General features: G+C 42.6%; 1 protein-coding gene across 4 annotated transcripts in view; it reads right to left on the reverse strand.

Moving 5' to 3' along the window:
• Positions 1 to 21579, reverse strand: part of CABIN1 (calcineurin binding protein 1) — a 104869-nt gene that overhangs the window by 25058 nt on the left and 58232 nt on the right. For all 4 annotated transcript variants that reach the window (XM_014894731.2, XM_014894730.2, XM_014894729.2 and 1 more), the window contains 4 exons: positions 4440 to 4603; positions 2383 to 2479; positions 545 to 1186; positions 23 to 97 (listed from right to left, as the gene is read on the reverse strand). In XM_014894731.2, the coding sequence (XP_014750217.2) occupies positions 23 to 97; positions 545 to 1186; positions 2383 to 2479; positions 4440 to 4603 (978 nt within the window). The remainder of the gene's footprint in view (positions 1 to 22; positions 98 to 544; positions 1187 to 2382; positions 2480 to 4439; positions 4604 to 21579) is intronic.

Raw genomic sequence — 21579 nt, forward strand, 5'->3', positions numbered from 1 at the left:
CACTCAAGGCTTCAGAGCTTACCTGTTTCTGTGCTGATGCTCCCATATGCACCTGGCAAAACTTGACTGCCTGTTCAAGTGCTGCTTCTTCATCCACCTGAACACAGAATCACAACTAATGAAGTCATAATTACTTAGCTCCTCTATAAATCTAATTAAATTGAGATGAAATGGGGATGTAGAGCATGGGAGCAAGGGGGAGAAGCAGCAGTTCTACAGCAAAATGCTGACCTTAGGTTATTCAGGAGCACATATCCAAAGATAAATACTCAGCTCTCTCAGTTTAAACTAACATTTAGCTGAACAAACACCACATAACTGGTATTACAGCTCTTAACTCATTTCACAAATTTAGTTTCAAACCACGGAGAGTCCTATTTCCCATTCCCAGCAATGGCCTTGTCAAGAGAATGGCTCTTTGGGAAGTGTTTATCTCCCCAGGTTTTAAACAGATCTAGGGCTAATTTCACACTGCTTGGTTTGGATCCTGTTAGATCCTAAAACCATGTCTGAGGCCACACAGAGAAATAACAATTAATCATACCTGTTTAATCAGCATGTATGTTTCAGACATGATCTTCTCAATTTTGCCCAGGTCATAGGCCATAACCTTCTGCCCTTGCTGCCACACCCGATAAGCATCGAGCAGAAGTGTTTTTCCAGACTCCACATCCTCAAGTAATTTCCTCTTCCTGCTTGACCTCTGGACTGGTTCTTCTGCAGGTACTGCTTGAAGTGTTCCTTTAGCTGCCTGCTGCTGGTGCTTGGAGCTGATGCTGAGCTCTTCCAAGGAAAGCTCAGGAGTCCTGCTCTCTGGAGCTCTGTCCTTCGCGCTCCTGCCGGACTGCACACGCTCCGGCTCGCTGCGCTTACACGAAGAATCGATTTTTTCAGGGTCATTGGAAAAGCCATCAAGATCCATAGGCTCAACTGAACCAGGCCCAGGAAGCTCTTTAATCTCCTTGTCGTTCCTGTCCTCTTGTTCCAGTATGTCCATAGCATTGGGAATTTGTCCCTGGGTCACTTCCTTCACTCCATTTTCAGTGCTGTGTACCACTCCATCCGATAGAACTGGCTTTTTGGGAAGGACATCTTTGCCCTCCTCAGCACTAGTTTTATTGGAGACGTCTGTTGTCATCCTTCCTGAAGCAAGGCTACAAGACTTGGAACCCTGATCTTCTGAAACCTTCATAAAAGAAATCATTCCTCTCTGTTACCAGTGAAATCAGAAAGCATTGCTGTGACTATCATGAATAGTGACAAGTACCTTTCATTACTTCTTCTGTGTTCATTCTTTTTTGTTCCTCAATATTAATTAACCCAGGCCACAAATCTTACAATTAGAAGTATTTTAATAAATGAAAACACCACAGAGAAGTGTAAACAGCTCAGGCTGAACTGAAGCCACAATGTTTATTTTCCCTCACTACTTCAGTCCATGCTAAGGGATCCAACTAAATGAAATCCAAGGTTTTAATCACACAAATTTTTCTTCTAACATATTAAAATCAAAAACAAACCTGTTTCTTTTGGCAGCTGCAGATCAAGCTCAAGTTTAAGAATCTTTCCTTTCATTGTTCTTACATAACCTTTTTGTTAATAGATCAAAAACTAGGCAAAACCCTGCTATAGTATTTTAGTTTTTGTACCTTTACTTTGGTGATGTTCCAAAGGTAGAAAACCTCAGTACATCATCTCTTCTTTCAAAAACTGACAGTGATACAACTCTTACATCCAGATTTATGAACAAACTATTTCATATAGTGAGTTCCAGTGTTCTTGACAATGTTTTCATTTAATTTGTTAAACCTATAGTCTGTTAACTTAGAAAACCTTTAGGAACAAGCTCTTCCTTGAATTTATTTACCAAGTAAAGCTCCAATATTCAGATCCCTTAACCTGGAAACTGATTTGCCTCTTGATGACTTCTAAAAACTAAATCTAGATTACAATTACATGTAATAATGAGTGTGCTGCTGTCAAGGACTAGCAGTGAAAAGTGTCTACGCATGTAACACCAAGCTGTCTGGGATTGTTTTGCAAGAGGAATCTTAGTTCATTTTAAAAGGAAACTTCCTATAAACCCCACCTGAAAATGGAGATCTTGTACACTACATGTATCTACCATTATTTGAAATTTAAGGGACAGCCAAACCAAACTTACTGCAATCCATTTTCAAAAACTGCATTTATTACTGAATTTCAAAACCAAAAAGCAACAATGCTGGAAGAAAATTTTCTGTGTAGTGGCATTTAAACAAAAGGTATCAGAAGTTAAGTGCTTATAAATACAGCCCTTCAGTCTCAGGACACCTAAGGTGTGAACTGAGCACTGCAAAACCTAATTACTAAATGACAGCCATGAAGTGCACTGCTCCTCACCTGGGTGAGATCGTTGAGAGTGTCCTCCAGCACCTTCACTGTGAGCACAAAGGCTTGCTGGGCCAGAACCTGGCGATCTGCATCACGCAAATACTTCCTGTGCCACGGCAGGAGAGCACAAATGAAGTTAGCTGCCAAAAGCTTACAGCACTCGAAAAGCAAGAAGCAGGACATCGAAAGAAAAACAGGAAAAGCAAGAAAAAGCCAACACAACGATTTTAAAACATCAGAAACAAGCAAAATATCTACAGGTGCATACTGAAATGGAACAATTTTGGGATATAACACTCTAGCTCTTTTCCTCTCCCCACAAGCAGAGATGACACAAACAAAGCAGAAGCTCTGTCTGCAAACGGAGGGAAGGGGAGAAATGGGAAGACACCAAGGAACCAAACCCAGAGCAAACCAGGCAACCAGATTTACAGTCTTCTTGTATCAAGCCTTTTGTGCCCCTCAAATTCCAGCTTTTTATTCAGTTCTTTTTTTGAAGAAGAGTATTATAGTTACACAACACTATGTTGAACTCTCAGGTGATTTTCATGTTCTGGATAAAGCGTGCATCTGAGATTAAGGACATCAGCAAATCCTCTCTCTTTGATCATATCAGTTGCCTTCAGACCCAGGATTTTTTGAGCTAATACATGGGTGTGCTACTACCTTTTTTCCTAGTTAGTATTACAAAAAATAATATTGTGTGCATAAAACATTCCCTCTATAGCTTCATTTAATTTACTACAGCACTGTAATTTCAGTGTATTTGGACACAATGTTTTAGTCTGCTTTCAAGAAAAACACTTCCAGCTGTCAATCCCCCCTAATTAAGTTAAATGGAAAACTCAATTTCTATTTCAGAATTAGCTGGTTTCAATGAGAAGCCTAGAAATCAAGTAAATAACTCTGAAGGGTATTATTTCAGTCAAAAGGCCAACATTTTAAATATACATATTTCCTCTATGATTTTAGGTTAAATTGGTAATTTTGTTATCTTTTGCCTAGAAAGCAAACGATCAACACATGACTCCTCATCAGTTCAGTAATAACTAAAACCTCCCTATTTTTAAAAATAGGGTTGTTCCAGGCATATCCCAGACACACCCAGAATATCTGCATTCCTCAGTACCTCTAACAATTGCAGCTCACCACAGCTGGCACTGGCTGATCCAACATGTCAAATTACTTGTTTTTTTAATTCAGTCTAGACTTACAAATAGCACAGTATTTTTAGTACAGCTATGGGTTTGCTTAGGACAGAATTGAAACCTTCTATGGTCCAGTTCTTCTGATAAGTTAAAAGTCCAAGTATTTTTGGCTTGAAGTCTGCTGAACAAGTGGTGGCATATTCCCAGACACACTACAATCCATGCAAATTCACATGCACTCACACTCAAAAACACATGAAGAAACCTTCAATGCCTCCAACTTTTTGCCATCAATCATTCAAGTTTCATTTCTTAGGCATTTGCCAGAAACCAATTTCAACATTTCCCACAGGACAACCTACTAGAATTTTACCTCAGTTGCTTTAATGTTTTCCTTGGATGTTTATTTTGGTCATCCCATTGATACGAGTCCATATATAGCTCACACTAATAGCTTCTTTTTTCTTAAATAAGGTTAATGCAATTAAAATTAGATCACTCCTGAACAGGATAAGCTTTTTAAATAGCATCAGCTGCCAAGAGGCACATAACCATTGTTCAGGCCACCAAGGATTACAGGAAGGCAGGATGCTGGGCCATGACCTCCTGCACTGCTCAGCTCTTACACAAGAGCGAGCAGAGGGTGCCCAAGCCACGGCTCTGCTCCTCCAGAGAATCCCTCACGTGACACACCACCTCTGTAAGCCTGAGCAGGCTTAGAAGGCACAGAAACTCCAGGCTACATTACAGAATCACAATCCTGAGAAAAATTAGCCATCATTCCACTATATTCCCAAGGGAATCTGCCTAAAGACTTTTTTTCCTAAACAAAGAGCGGCTTTAAATAAAATAGTCACACAGCGAACAAAACACACTCGAAGCTTTACAAAGGAAGGGCTTAAAAGAAATCTATCGTACTTTCCCTGATCAGGGGTCCTCTGCAGCATAGATGAGACTTTGAGCAAGGTGTTGTAATCCTTCAGCTGTGACAGCACATTGAGCAGCAGCACGATGGAGCGGTTCATATGAGACGCAAAACTGCCCGGGCGGTCGATCTCATCCACGGGGATGCGCCAGATTCCCTGCAGAGACAGGAAAAGGGAAACCTTCAAAGAGGGATCCAACTGTAAAGGACAGAACCATGAAAATATGAGTCAGATTCTGCAGCATGTTCAGTTTCACTGAGGGCCAGGGGAATAATGGACACACAAAAGCTCTGGTCCCCAGACAGTGAGATATGGATTTAGACCTGGATTCGAAGTCAACTGATTCCTGCCAGTAGCAAAAGAGGAGGGCTCACAGAAGCCACAGCACACCTTTGAAATATGCTTCTGAATGTTCTGAGAAAAAGCAGGCAAAGCCCAAATTATACTGTGCATTTGTCTTCAATGTCAATGAACATGCCTTACTAAGTCAAAGCTCAACTAACCTTAAAAAACAAGGAGTAACTTGAAGTAAGTTTTCCTGGCCTGAAAGCTGTTAATATGCAGTCACAGCAAATTTCTATCTTCAAATAATCTGTTACTAAACATCTTAGGAATTTGGTTAGTGCCTTGATATCATCAGTGTTCACAGCCCAATAGGAAGCATCAGATTCCTCAGCAGAATCCATTTTCCAGTGGCAGATTCAAATACTTGGCCATACATCCTTCTAATTAAATTTCTGGGACAAGGGAATCTTCGGGGAGCAAGGCTGGAGAGTGATAGCAAATATAATTTAATCAGGGTTAGTCAGCTCAGATTTTGCCATGCCTAATACATCTAATGAGATTGTTTTCAGAGGTGTTTATTGTGGATGCTGTCAGCACCCTAGTCTACCACACGTGAAGAAATGAACTGCACGTGCTACCATGCATGTTAGGATGGGACTTAGATTATAATCATTCACAAAAACTGCTGCTGCAACAGTGCAAACCCTTCCCTTGTGCTTTATTTGGTTCTGAAGCTTTTCCTGTAGTAGCTTTCTAAGATGAAAATCCTCTGATTATGTAAACAATTTTGTGGCAAGGCAGGAAAGAATAGTCTCATTGATAGGAGTACCTGACTGAGAAAGAGTTTGGCTTTCCAAACCCGTTCAGAGAGCAGGATATACAAATATTTACTCCTTTATCTTTGTTTAAAGGTCATGCTTCGATTTGTTTAGCCTTACTTTCGGTGTGATCAAAACTCTTCAGAACTTAATACAAAGTGGAAGCAAAAAAAATGATTACTGCAATCATAAATGACATTTGACCAGAAAAGCAGATCCATAACCCCCTGTGTAAAATGGACCCTTCCCTTGCATGTCTGCAGAAAATCTCTAGTTCCACTCCATGAGATGTAGGAACTTAGGAAAAAAAACCCACAGAAATATCAATGGTTTCATATCAGTGCTTTTACATGGAAAACAGTGACTTCAACCAGATACAATGCACAGACTAATCTGCCAAATTTTCTTGCTCTTCCTTTTCCTCATGCCCTCCACTCTTACTCCCTAGTGATCACAATAAAGCTGTTCTTCCTCTTTGCTCCCTGAAGCTTTCTTTCAAACTCTTTTTTGTAGCTTCCCTTTTCCAGAATGTTCCTAAAACTGTACCACAACCAAGCCCCAGGCACAGCCATCCCTTCCTCCCATTCCCAACACCCAGTGTCCACAAACACCTCCCCTGGCCTGGTGGCCCAGAGCTCACCTGCCCAGGGAGCTCATCAGCTCCAGGCACATACAGATCCTGCAGGTGACAGTTCTGTAAACCAGCACAGATTTCTATTTAAATAGAGATGCTTTTTCTTTGCCCAAACCATACAATGGCTCTCCTTTCAGCCTACAGATGAAACACATTCTGGAGCTGCTATTTTTTGCTTCTCTGCACGTATGTAAACTGGGTTCCTGCCAAATCCCAAAACAAGTGAATGCCTCATAATGGCACCACATTGCAACAACCTACTTAGCCAATTTAACTACACAAAACAATTTATGGTCAACTCCAGCACACTGTAGGAGTGGAACACTGCCAATGTGTAGGTAGGTTCCTGGTCTTTTTCAGCATTATCTCATCCTTCATTTGAATCAGGAGGATCACTTGGATCAGATATCCCATCTGGAATTAGCTGGAAATAATTTTGCAGCTCTTTCTCACATATCCCATGCATACATTTTAATGCTACCCTGGAAATTACAACAATGTATTAGAACCACTTTCAACGACAGAATATACAAACTGCATCCAGAAAGCCAGGAAAAAGGCCCCCAGATAGAAACAAAGTTGTGTATTTTGGAGAGTGCTGCTGTCTTCTACAGCAGGGCACATTAGAAGAGGTTAAATTAAAACTCACATTAGGAGTCCCCAGGTTTACCAGTGCAATTACAAAAGCAGGATTGATTTGAAAGCAAAGTCACTAACATTTCATGTGTTGACTTGCAGCTTTATAAATGCAAAACAGCAACAGACAGGGGTCCAATGTTGCATACCTGCCTGTTCCACAGGCAGCCTCGAGCCAAAAGCAGAAAGAAACCTGCCACCAAAGCAATCTTCATTCCATCAGTGATTTTATTAAGCAATATGCAAAACACTGTTGGTAAAGTGAGTTTACCACAGTTTATTTCATGAGCCATGTGGAACTTTGAAGACTGTGATTTCAGTCAGAATCTAAATAATGTCTCTTTTAAATCTCTCCCAAAGAGAAGTTTAACAAAGCCCATCAGGAATTCATTTTTCCTTCCCAAATATCAAAAAACTTCAGGAAGAACACTTCTGAATTCAGATCACACACTGCAACCTTTTTAAAGAAGCTGAACATTAGGCTTTTATTATTTTTAACAAAGCTTAAGAAATACAGGAATGCAAAGTTTGCAAAGATACAACTGGGGAGAAGACCAGGAAATATTATTGTGTTTGACTAAAATTAAAGTTTTCACATCATCACTTGAAAATGGAGATTGGTTAGCAAAGCACCTCCCTTGAAAATACACTCACAGAGAAGTGCAGATCCTTGTGACAACAATTCCCAGTTCTTTGAAAGATTTTGTTGCTGGTTATGGCCTCTCAAGGCACCTGACAAAATGTCTGCAGCTCTGGCCCCGAAAGGATTTGACATCCAGCGGCCGCTCGTGTTTGCTGGCCACCATTGCCACTGCTCAAAGTTCTCCTCCCTGCTGCCACAGCCAGCAGAGCTGTTTACACCAAACCAGAGGAAGGAGTGAGACACTTCCAACAACTCCAAAATGCCTCTCAAGATCCAAAACATCAGGCTGCTCTCCATGCCTTCCTGGCAAAACAAACATGCTGCAAGAGTGGGGGCGGGGGAAGCCTGCCACACACTGCTAGGAAAAAATAAATCTGGGACTAGTGAAAACCCTGCAGAGAACTTAATACTGAACATTACATTAAATATGAAACTGAATAATGAAACCAGTCTACCATAATCCTGGTGACACTTCTACAATTCTTTTTTGGCTTGGAACTGCTGCTCTGCCTGCCCTGGCAGAAGTGCAGGCTCGGGAGGAGGGTGAGCAGCAGAGAACTTAATACTGAACATTACATTCAATATAAAACTGAATAATGAAGCCAGTCTACCATAATCCTGGTGACACTTCTACCATTCTTTTTCAGCCTGGAATCGGTGCTCTGCCTGCCCTGGCAGAAGTGCAGGCTCGGGAGGAGGGTGAGCAGCAGAGGACAGTGCTGTGAGCAGAGCCGCAGCACTGTGGCACTTTCTAGTTCAGTCACTGAAAATAGAAAGGAAGGAAGTGCTTATTATTCCTCCACACTGCTTACTCCAGAACTTTAGGGGAGGGGATTCCCTGGGGTTTAGGAATGCCTCTCTGAGGAGGAGAGGCTGACAGATCCCAGCAAACCCCAGCCTTCCCTGGGGATGCTGCTGCTGCCACGGCACAGCTCCAGGGTAAGCCATTTTCTAAGCACAGATCAAACTTGACTCCCTCAGTGCTCCATGGCTTCACTTCTCAACGAAATGGAGAAATGCAAGTCATGCTTCAGATGATCCAATTCACATCTAACAAGCAAACACATAAAACCCACACTAATACAAATAAAGACTTCCATTACTTAACTCCCTCTTTTTCATCCCTTTTTTTTTTTCTTCAAGGGGTTCTGGAAGTTCAAGTTGTACTACATACAACAAACTGGATTCCAAGTGGCCAAACCAAAACCAAACATTTTTTCATTTGTCAGTCTCAGTCATTACTGTTAAGAGCCTTCAGTGAAAATAATTTAAATATTATTTTAAGATTGCTAGAAAGTATGACAAAACTAGCAAGCTAATTAATTAAGTGGTTCAGAGAAGGCACCAATTAATAATGCAACAATGGACATGATATTTCAAAACCATGAAGTTTAACTAAGCACAGCTGTATAATCCCTGGAAAGCTCCCATTTTCCTAAACTTTCTAAAGTCTCTGCTTTTATACAGGGTTAAGCACAACATACTGAGATACTACCAGTTTTACTAATGTCCTGTGTTCTTAGTGACTTAAATAATTTTAATGTCTTGTTCTGGGTGCCTGCAGAGGAAAGGAATATGGTTCAAGCTGAACAGATTCAACACACAGGGTTGGAGACCTCTCTATTTGAAGTCAGGAAGGTCCAGCAGAGACCCCTGAATTTCCCCACTCTCCTCTAAGCATTGCTTTATTTAGTGCTCAGCTAGGAGTGTGTCTTTGCCTCACAACTTCCTGCTACCTCTGAGCACAGCCATTCAAACCACTGCCCCCTCCCCCATTTAGCAAACCACTAAACCACCTTTCCTCATGCAATCTTAACATGTTCCCATATCTCTTCTTATTTTATTCTGTCACCTGATTTTGACTCTTCTTCTTTTCTACAGATAATTCTATTATTTTTCTTTCTCAATTCCTCATTTCATCCACACTGCTATTCAGCCTGTAATGGAACAATTCTGCCTCTGTGATCAGGAATGCGAGTGGGCACAGAAATATTAAGAAAGGAAAGCAGCAATATTCAGAGTATTAAAACCATGATCTGCAGGGGCCTGTGTCATTGAGCAACCCTTGCTTACTGTAACTTAGCTGATTTCAGGAAAATCTTACCAACTTTTCAGACTATAGTCATTACATAGTACAGTAATAATATCTTTTAAAAGTATGATAATACATAAATTACATTTAATTGGCCTGGAAAAGGAAACAGAAATAAAGGCAAAACTGCAGCAACCTCCTTTCAATAAGTCAAGAACAAGCAGGATTACAATTCCTAGTCTACAAGGCAAATATTGTCAGTTCCTTATTTTCTTATCTTTTAAATACACACACACTTGGAAATGAATAAACACCATATATGCATTTTGGAAGAACTGTGGAATTCTGTAACTTTATTTTAGCAAGACAGCAGCATGAAAAAATATTGACAAATGGAAGTGCTCCACATGTTCCAATCATCATATGCTGATAAAGAAACATAATGGACAATTTTCACCTCTTATTTCTCCCTTCAAAATACAGTATATTTGCAGGGTCTTAAATTTCAGACTCTTCAATTTCCAGACCAGTCATTTTACAGTTGACTTGACTTTAAATTGGTTTTAACCCTATGAAAAGAACACCCAAGCTTTGGGAGGCTGTGAACATGAGTCAGGGACATCCACATAGGAGGCAGGGAAAGGCAATGATTTCCTTGCTGCATAAGCAATTACAGAAAACCAGAAATGCCTTGTTAAGAAGATGAGTTACAAGTTCAGGTGGAATTAATGAAACAGAAACTGAGGCCTGCAGATGGCCTTTGCAGAGCTTTGGGTTTGGCCATTTGCCAGGCAGAATCTAGAGGTTTATGTTCACCCGGTCAGGAGGCTTGAGGAGGTTTTACTCAGATGGTTCCCATGTACCATGTGATTTCACAGCCATGTCAACACAAAGTCACATCACTTTTTTTTTTTTTTTAAAGGGAAATAGCTAAACTAGACTGTAAGAAAAGCAAATAAAGAAACCGTTCTACTGCGTGGCTATAATAGAAAGAAAGACAAAGAAAGCAAGGAGAAGCAACAGAGCAGTCTTTTAAAACCTGCTTTGAAGGTGCAGTCCTGCTCAAACAATAACACAGCTGCATTTCCTCCAGAGCTGTGCATCACTGTGCCTCACTCAGACATCACCCACACGAAAATCCAGGAAACACAGGAGGAGTGTGCATAATGCATCATCCTGTGGATGGAGGTGGCTGCTCCCTGCACTGCTTTTCCACGTTAACACCAGCACTGCCAGGGCAGTGTCTTTCTCCAGGGTGCTCTAAGAATTCCCTCGTGTTCAGTGCCTCATTCCTCTAACTGGCAAATCTGGGCTACTAAAGCAAAAGAGGATTTGAAGATAAAGCTGTGGAACACTGACTTTTTTTCTTTTTCCCCCTTTTTTTCTGTTGCCAACATTAACAAAGGTTCCCTTCAAGACAGCTGGACAACTTCTCAAGCTGGAAGGTCAGTTACTGATAAAAAAGACTTTTAGAATAAATTACTTAAGTAGATTTATTATCTCTCCTCTATAAGTTGCTCCCTTTTACCAACTGTATTTTTGGAGAGAGAAAAAAAGGGATTGGTTAGGAATTAAATTACCAGCAATTAAGTTTCATTCACCATGTCCTGCAGACAATTCAAGCTTGCTAAAGGGACCCAGAAAAGCAGAAGTCATCCAGAGACTTGGGCACTTCCATCTGCTCAACAGAAAACACTGAGAAGTGTCTCTTAAACCATGCTGGAATTTCAGATTCTGCCTTTGTTACTCTTCAGTACTTTGTACTGCCTCCAGTACCCCTTTTTGAGGTGTATTTCGGTTTTATGTCATGTCTCTGTCTGAAAGAGCTTGGAATTTTTCCTTTGGGAGGATATAAAGCACAGAAGTCCAGAGAACACAGACTGCTTCTAAATCTTCTAACACACAAATAATTTGATGCAGAAATCTAATAAAAGAATATGAGAACTTTGATGGGAATACCCTTTATTGGAATTTTGATTTTCTTTAGTCATTTTCTGGGGCCACATTTCCAGGCAGAAAGATTTCTATACCATCAAAATAAATGACTAGCAGGGCACATCTAGACAGTGACAGAGGTTCTGGTTTTACCCAATAGACAGCCTTTCTTTGTATTAAGAGGATTTTCCTGCTAAGAACTTTTCTGTGGATCTTCTACAACCAGACTGCCTGGCATCAGATGCAAATGAAACAAGGCACAGTTTGGTCCAGCCTTGGTACAGGCTGGAAGTGGGCAGGCTTCTGCATCAGCCCCCTGAAGACACAAGCAAACTCTCGTTTTTTTCACAACACAATAATTTAATCTAACTCCACACACCTCTGATACAGACACATTTTACAGAGGGAAAAAGGGATTTAGGGGATGTGGCTCACCTGAGCTATTAGAGGCACCACATCAGATGAATTACAAGCTAGAAATTACTACTTCCTTTCAACTCAAAGGATGATGACGAAGTCATGAAAGATGACAAGTGTTAGGGGACATAAATGACAAGCAGAAACTTTGCAAGGTAGTTCTGGGCTCTGCCAGTGGCAAACCAAGGCTGAGCCCCACCACTCAGTCTTACTCCTAAAGGAGGTGCTGCAGAACCAGAGAATTGGGGTTAACACAGAGCTGGGAGAAGCTGTTGGTTCTCAGATAAGGGCAAGTTTAAGGATTATGAGATTTTTTTTTTCACCCAGACCCCAACACTTCTGTCTGTACAGTCCCAATACCCCAGAGGTTACAAAGGAAACAGGCAGCAGTGTACAGGCACTGTAAGTGGTGTTATTTGGTGCAAGGAAGGTTACCTGGGGATCCCAGCTGGATCCCTGTGTCCAGCCCCATGGTCCTCAGCACAACAAAGCCATGGACCCACTGCAGTGGGTGCAGAGGAGGCCACAAAGCTGATCAGAGGGCTGGAGCACCTCTGCTGTGAGGAAAGGCTGAGAGAGCTGGGGCTGTTCAGCATGGAGAACAGATTCCTTTCAATACTTAAAGGGGGCCTATAAGAAAAATGGGGACACACATTTCAGCAGGGCCTGTCACGATAGGACAAGTGGTAATGGTTTTAAATTAAAGAAGGGTTGACCTAGATGAGATATAATGAAAAACTTATTTCACAGATTAGGGTGGCAAAACACTGGCACAGAGTGCCCAGAGCAGTGGTGGATGCCCCATCTCTGGAAACATTCATGGTCACATTGACAGGGCTTGGAACAGCCTCATCTGGTTGAAGATGTCCCTGTTCGTTGCAGGAGATTTGGACTGGGTGACCTTTAAAGGTCTCTTATAACCCAAATTATTCTATGATTCTCCAATTCTATGATTCTACCTCAGCCTAATTTCAAGAAAATTGAAAAAATGCTTCAGAACACAGAACTATCAGCTATAATTTACAAGACTATGTCTTGTAGCACCCAAAAATAGTGAATGTGGCACAGAGCATTGCTAGGGTTATTCTGACAACTCTCCTGCCTTGAAAGCCTGCATGGGCAGTACAGCCTCCATCATTAGTGCAGTGTACACAGCTCTAGAAAGGAAAGGACAAGAACTTCATAACATGAAGTGCTATGCTGATTGCTGAGATTCAGCACACTGTTCATGTAGAATTGACATTCTGAATTAACATGAAGACTTCTTCAGAGATTCTTCATGCTGTAACACTGCAATAAGGGGCTCCTCCTTGTATAGGATGTCACTTTCTACTGTTTCAGCCTGAAATCCTTCAGGCTTGAAGGATCTGAAGAAATATATTTTCACCTACTTAAATACCAAGTTTTAGATGTAAATTACTGATTATCCAGTACATGAAGATCCATTGGTTTTGAGTGTTTTAAACTAGGCTGTCAGAGTGCTAAAAAGTTATTTTGCCAAAATACTCCAGTTTTTATGCCAACACAAACTGGTCTTTAATCCTACATTGCTTGCTTTTCAACAAACAAAATGCTTAACTGCCCACTCCTACCCAACAGCTGACACCCAGCATCCCTGCACTGACAGTACAGACTTTCAGCTTTTACTCTCTTCTATATAATGACACACAGAGTAAAATATCAAGATGAGAGTCTATAAAATCCCAGTGTTTGCAAAATATTTCAGCATGTTCATGAAATGCTTAGAAAAAGTGACATATCAACCTTCACATTTTACATCTATATCACCGTGTTAGGCTCAAAGTCTCAGAAAATATCAAAAGCTAGAGGGTTAGATGAGCACAGAGGAAAATGCTATCATTTCAGAAAATAGTACTGATCAAGCACTCAGTGTTCTTTCTTGTCAGTACCAAATCAGTAGAATACATGGCATCAGGAGATCCTGCTGAGATCTTTGAGCCCGAAGAAACATAAATCAAAAGGTCCAGAGAATGCTTGCTACTCATTTCCATTACATTTTTTGAAAACAGAAAACCCTCTGCAGCAATATCAGATGGCAGCTCATAAAATACAATCAAGTGATAATCCTTAAAACTGGTAGACAAGAGACTTCACTTTAATTTTATCTTGATACAAAATTACATCTTCATAAAAATGACTGAAAATGCCTGCTGGCTAAGATGCATCTATCAGACAAACACTCCAGAGTACTATGAGTGACCACACAGCCACATCACCTAACTCTGCAGGTCACTTAGGGACTTTTAAAAAGAATACATTTTTCCTCAGTGACCTGTTGGGTAGGCACATTTTTCTCAACTGACCCTGGTAAGTAAGAAAAAGTGAAGTAGGTTCAAGGTGACACAACACAAAATCACATTTGTGTACAGTACATACTGAAACTGGTCAGAAAAGGGCCATGTCATTACTGGGAAGTGACAAATCCACATGTAACAACTGCTCTGGTTGGGTACTGGCAATTTTCTTTAAAGCTACTGTGACCTTACATTCATGTTCAGGAGTTTATAAGCTACAGACTTCAAAAGACATGTAGGCAGGGGATTTTGCAGCTTATTTAGGAACAAATCAAGACTATGAAAAAGCTAGTAAACCCCACTGTATAGACTGTGAAGTTATTTATAAAAATTAAGAGAGCTGCATATTGGAATTTAATAAAGAACTGTCAGTACTTTTAACAGCACAAATATAAACAAGCACTACCGACCCGGGTGAAATATAAAATGCAATACGTACCAGGAATAGTACTAAAAAATATACTCAACTGTTCACTATTGGAAAACACTTTTGGAAAGTGACAGGAATGGCACGTTCTATGACAGGCTGGTATTTTGGTACGTGCATACAATCTGGAAGCACAGCGAAATACTCGAATCTTTTGTCAATGTTGAGAAGAAAAAAAGCAACGGAAAGCTGAAGGGAACAAAAACTTCAACTCCTCTAGGGTTCTGACAGAGTTAAGTGACAGCAGGAGCTAGCAGAAAAGCCTTTCAAACCAGAATCCTCTAAGATCTGACTAGGGCTCCCTGCTCCTTTTTCTAATGCCAGTTCTAGAAAGACATGTGTTTGTAAACACATGACTTAATTCATATTTGGAGGTCCCAGCTCCATCTGAGGTTTCAAACTGGTTTAGGAATGACAGAAATACACGCCCTGGATTTCAAATGGTTTGTCAGCTGAAGCTGAGGGCAGGAAGGAGCTTATTTGAAATAGGTAGTAAGAAACAAATATCCCATAATAGAGGTTATGAACCAGAAAAAGGCATATGAAGTGGGTAAAGCCTTGGAGAAGACATACTCCTCTCCAAAAACTAAAGCTCTCCATGAGTTTGCACATTCCATCCTCAACAATTAAGAGCCTCAAATTAAGAGATTAGGAGTTGACAAGTAATTAATTTCATTATCTCTTCTCCCTCTACTAGAACAGCATCCACAGAACACTTCCCTTCTCTGTCCAGCAAGTGGAAGCCCTGAAGGAATCCTGACGGCTATAAAAGGTAAAAAAATCTCTTTCTGTTATGCACCCCACAGCTAATCTCAAGTTATTTTTCTCCTCTGATACAGGAATTCATGCAACAAAAAAGAATTTCAGTAACTCTGTTGCTCATGTATTTTACCTTTTTTTTTTTTGTGGGGGAGGACATATATGTGTGTTAACACCTTATGCTATCTTGCTTTCAGACACTGCCAGGACTTCCTTAGAAAAACAAAAGCAGCTCTTTATCCAGTTGTAAGAGTTAGTGGAAATGCCTAATTCAAGTAAACATTTAGGCAGCAGCCTGCCTAGCACCCCAACTGAAGTTGACTGATCTTTGGTAACACCAGAGGAACAAGACATTGCAGGGAAGCAATAATTTAATTACCCTATTTACAGTAACATAAATCACAGTATACACAGGGGAGCTTCAATGTTCCACCAGCAGCAATACTACATAACCCAATCTAACACAAGGCATGGAAGTGTCTCAGCTCTCAGCTCAGAAAACAGGGTACAGTCTGCTGGTGTTTGATTGCAGCAATACTGTGAGATAGAAATTATTTGAGAATAATCAGAGTAATTATTGAGGGGGAGGAGGAGTTAGGAAGGCTTCAACATTTCGAGTATTTCAGACTCCAATAAAGATGCTAAAAACACACAACAGTCCTATTACTGAAAGCAGTATCTGGGTATTCAAGATGTCAACCTGAATATGCTCCAAAAGAAAGGACACAACTTGCAGCTCCCTGGGTAATAAAAACCTCTACAGCATATGCTTTAATTCCTAGATCTGCTTCATGCAAAATGCCCCCAGCACACTCAAAAATCTGCCATTGCACAAATAAACAGAGGCTGCAGAAAATTTAAAAAATAGAAACGTGGAGCTGCCACAGCCAATGCCGCAAACAGCATGTGGCACTTGCTTAATGCACAACACCAGAATTCACTGCAATTAAGACATACGTTCTAAAATTATAAACATGTGACTAGACAAAGCCGACCGGTTTTAACAAACTGCTAATTAAATAGGAATCCTCTTATCCTCTCTCTCTCTTCAAGCTGAATGAAGCAGCAACTGTTACAGCATAGTAGCTCATGCAAAATAGACACAGAACAACAGGCTTTCCTGTTAGGTCACCGTTAAGCAGGGGAATCTCCCGTGTGCGCCCGGCTCTCGTAGCAGAGCGGGGAGCGCACAGCAGAGAGCACAGCTGGGCTGCTCTGTGCCACGCTGCATTCCTAGAGACCCAGCGGCTCCCACAGACATGAAAGCCGCCCCTCGCGAGCTTTAGGGCTGGATTGAAAACGAGGGTGCTAAGTAATTCATCCCACCCAGGGAGTGGAGGAAGGAGAAATCCCAAACAATACACACCGAATCAAACAAAAATCCCTCACCCTTTCGTCCCCCCTTCCAAACTTCTCTCGACTCCTCCGTTTCCCATCGCCCTCAGGATTTTCCTGCGCAGCAAAGCAGCTCTGTTCAGCCTCTAACCGCAGGCGAACCGAACTAATGAAATAAGTATTTCTCAACCACGACGCCAAATGTCATCAGATCTCATCTCCCTCCCTCCAGCTCGGAGCTGGGATGAGCCCAGCGGCGCCCGCAGCCCGCCCAGCACGGGAGAAGGGATTCCCCGCAGACCACGGCCAGCTGCTCGGGAGGGTTTCAGTACCCGCGGGCAAAGCGGAATGGGAAAGGGCAAAAGCACGGCGCACCGAGGAACGCCCTGCAGCGCAGGGGAGCCGGCAGCTGTTTGCGCTGCTGCGGGCACAGAGACCGAACTTCCTCCGGCACCGCATCTGTCCCCGCCGGAGCCCCCCGGCCTCCCCGCGGGGCATCAGCCGCTCCCGGCGCGCCGGCCCCGGGCTCCCCGCGAGTGCGCGGGGGAAGTTCCCCGAGCCGCCCCCCGCACTCACCATCACCGAGGCGCGGGCTGGCTCCGCCGGAGTTCCCCGGCGGCCGCGGAGCCGGAGCGCGCCCGCCCCCGCCCGGGCCCCGCGCCGCCCCCGCGCCCCCACCTGACCGCCCCCGCCCGCCTCACACTTCCTCTCGCACCGGAGTTGCCCGAGCCCTGGAAGCCGCATACCTCGGATTTCCTGCCGCCGCGGATAGTTATTTATTTTATTTCTCCCTCTGTCTTCGCCGCCGGGAGGCTGCGGGCCGGGGCCGGCCGTGCCTGACAAGTCGGTGCCGGTTATCGCCGAGCCTGGCTCGCAGCCATCCCGCTTAGGGCAACGCAGCGAACAGCTGCCGCTGTCGGTTCGCGAGCATTAATAAAAACCAGTTATCTGCTCCCACCTGTCCGCCAAACCTTCCCGAAATATTCCCTGACCCAGTTTAACCCCGCCGGTGCCGCTCCACCGCCCTTCACCTCGCCGCCACCCAAGGCCCGTCCGTGACCTATTTTCCGCCGGCGCGGCCGGCTCGCTGCTGTGCCCGCAGCGCCGAGGCGGCGGGGCCCGCCGGGATGCTCGGAGCGGAGCCGAGCCCAGCACCGGCCGCCTCCCCGCCGCAGCTGCCGCCATGGCCGGGCGCGGGGCCGCCCCCGCACGGCACGGCCCGGCACGGCCCCCGCATGGCACGGCACGGCCCCCGCACAGCCCCGCATGGCACGGCCCCCGCACGGCCCGGCCCGCACCGCCGTGCGCTCGCCCCCGCGGGGCCACCCCGCAGCTCCCCCGCACGGCACCGTGGCCTAGGACACCATCCCCGGCTCCTGCGGTACCAGGGGTGCTGCTGGCACCGTTCTCGCACCAGCCCTTCGCCACCTCTTTCGTTACATCCTTCTGCCTTTCTCAAACTATTCGAAGGGAAAAACAAACGATCTCCCCCCCTTGTCCTTTCCCCCGACATCCCTCTCCCTACTTTTGCTGATTTCGCCCAATCTCCCATTAAAGAGACCCAAAATGTGTGCCAGTCCGCTGCCAAGCTCAGTCCATGTAATCCTGCCTCATAAACTCACTGATACATGTTCCACAATTTCAGCTCAGCACAGCTAAACTCATCTTCTTTTCCCAGCCACTGATCCAGGCTCTGTTCCAGATTACCTTCATCTCAGAACTTTAAACATTTTATCTTCACTTGCTCCTTTCTCTCACTGTATAGGCAGGGCAATTGCTTTGACCTCCTCCTCCTTGCCTTTCCAAGCATTGCAAGGACTTGGTTTGGTTTGTTTTCTTCCCTCTCCCACTTACTAGGATTATTCTGAAGTGCTCAAAATCCATCCTGTTTACTCACACCTCAGGTTTTATACCTTGCTTCTCAACCAGAACAGTCCCCACGGTAGGTAGAAATCAGGTGCTAACATTATCTTCCTTTCCCCTCATTTCAGTCACTTTTTACTCATCTTTTCTTCACGTTCCTCTTTTCTAAGCACAGCAATTCAAGGATTCTCACACTGAAAGCCCTATACACCTTGCCACTTCCTACTTATTTGCATACATCATATATACACTTCTATGCTCAACAGCATCTTGAAAAAACAGCTGTTTTTCAAGCTGCCCTATCTACCTTTTATAAAATTATATTAATCAACAATACCCTGACCATTTCTTGTTTTAAAGCTAAGATTTCACTATGGGCATTGCCACTCTCTAAAATAACCCATATTTTCATTGCCTCTCACATCTTTCCACCAAAGGCAACAACAAATTCTATATTGATTAACAACACAATTTTGACACTACCACTTCAAAAATCCATTAACCTTTACTCTTTTGACTGCATAACACAGATTTACATTTTAAATACAGAACTGAATTGAATACTTACTTTCTGTGTATTCATGCAAATAGGCTTCCTTCTGACCTGCCCTTTTTCATCTGCTTCTTTAGTCACAGTAGAGCTCCTATCTCCCCTATTACACTGGGGCTTTTCCCTATGTATTGTTCTGTTTAATGCAAATTAAGTAGTTGCTGTACCTGGAGTTAAGTACACTGTTGCTCTTCACTAATTTGAAATTGTCTCTTTATCTTTAAGGTTTAAAATTATATGTTTTTCACCATGTATTATTTTTTATTCTGTCCAATTCCAAAGGTTTCTTATCAACTTTTTGCCTGACTGGCATTTTCATTAATCACCATGGTATTTCCCATGCTTGCATTGCAGACTCCTACAGCATACATTAGTCAGTTGTCTGAACCATCACAAGCAGAAGGAATTTTGTAATACTTGCATGTGCAGGTGTACATAACTTACAGTGCTACTGAGCAAAATAATTCCAAATTAGTTACCTAAGGTAAAAAATACATCTGCTCATGAAGGGTTAGTGGAATCCCCTGTACCTGTGGGAATCAACAACACACCACAGGATTTTCACACTCTGGATATGGGACATGTTACAGAGATGCTCCAAATTCAGGAAGGTTGTGAAAAACAAGTGGATAAAACTACCTGGTGCTCATAGAAAGGGACTAAACCTTTGGTGCTCATGTTAGAAATGCCCTTGAGTTATTCACAGAGCCCCACACACATCCCTGGAAGCTGCAGCCCTGCTCCAGGCTCCTGCAGAGGGTGGCTGGCACCATCCCACCGGCATTCTTGGTGCAGACTCAACACCACCTAAAATCAAAGGCCTTTTCACTCATTACTTGTATACAGAGCAGTAGTTGGGACACAATATTTAAGTCTTCTGGCTGATTAAGGGTAAAAGATGATACACTGTTTTCTTGTTTTGTTAGTTGGAGACACTGTGCAAATGAGGGCTGTAGTAACAGCTAACATCTACTACTTTTTAAGCTTAATTTAGGTGATATAGAACAAAACAATGTGGCTTTATGCATTTTGGCAAGGAAGGATGGATGGGAAAAAGACTGACAGAGCAATTACAGGGAACTTGAAACATGCCCAGAGTCAACAAGATGACCTAACATTTGTCCTTTTAAAAATAAATACCCAGAATGAATAGTTTCAGCTCAGCAAACCATCTCTGAGAAAGGAAAATAATCATCCTAGGTGCAACTGGTAATCCTCAAAGACCATGTCCTATACTTATCCTACAGTTATGGGAAAAGGGGAGTGCAAAGCACTATTCCAGACCATTAAAACTGACAAGTTTGTATTGCACTCCATATTTCCTGCTTCCAGCTTCATTTAAATTTTTGTCTTTAATAATCTTCAGATCAATCAAATCAATAACAATCAGAAAAAGTCTGATGAACACCTCAGCCAGCTACAGTATGTGAACTCTAGCATGTGCTCTCCAGTGCTACAATACCTAGGAGCCAGATGGAAATGATTTTACACTTCTGCACACTGAGATTTCTCCATGAAATGTTCTAGGGTGAATAATGAATGTTCAGAAAGGTTGCAGGCCTCTCTGCACTGTTGAGATAAGGGTGCCAGCTTTCCTTGCAAACACAGCATATGAATTTGTTAAGGTCATTTGAAATTCTGTTCCATTTTCAAAATTTTTTTTTCCAGTTTGAAGGATATGCACTATAAATCCTAACATGAACTCTATTCATTATTTCACCCCTTGTTTTTAAGGAAGTAGGACATTGTTTTCACTTATAGATGACTTCTTTTTTCCTTTTAGAGATAAGAGTAATCTGAAGTTTCCAGTTCAGTGCAAGTCCTACAGGAACTAGAAAGAATCATTCTTCCAGCAGCAGTATTTGCCTCCTTTAACTCAGGTATTTTCAATCTTGCAGTCAGGTAACAATAGCTACAGATTGAAATATTTGCCTAGAAACCCTAATCCAGAGTGGCAAATTTTGTGGTCTTACACAGGTATTTTCCAGGACTCTTTTCCATCAGTGCTGGAACTGAATTTGATATAACTTCATACCTGAAAAACTGCACTCAAGAACAGCGATTTCTGCAGATAAAGCTATTATTTTGGGAATTTCAGATGGACCATATGCTGTTTGTCTAGAGACAAACAAATGTAAAATCATATCAAATGATTTATCTACACACGACATTTGAACTGCTGCTCTCAAAAGGGCAAATGGAAGAAGAAAGATCAAGTGCAAATGGAAAAATGGGAGAGGAGGATATCAAAAGGTAGCAATAGGAATAAATGAAGCTGAAAGGAGACTCGAACAGAAATCTGCAATTCATCATCTTGCTGTCTTCACCTTGCTGCCCACATACTTAAAAGACTTCAGATTCATCTCCTGGTGGGCCTTTCATTTTGTCAGCTCCAGTCTGCTGCTGGAGACAGCTCTCAGACAGAAGTTTTCAGGAAGAAAGACACTTTGCTTTGCTTTACCTTATCGATTCAAGAACATACA

This window comes from Sturnus vulgaris, chromosome 19, assembly GCF_052056855.1.
Source record: "Sturnus vulgaris isolate bStuVul1 chromosome 19, bStuVul1.hap1, whole genome shotgun sequence".
In the NCBI taxonomy this organism is placed as follows: domain Eukaryota; kingdom Metazoa; phylum Chordata; class Aves; order Passeriformes; family Sturnidae; genus Sturnus; species Sturnus vulgaris.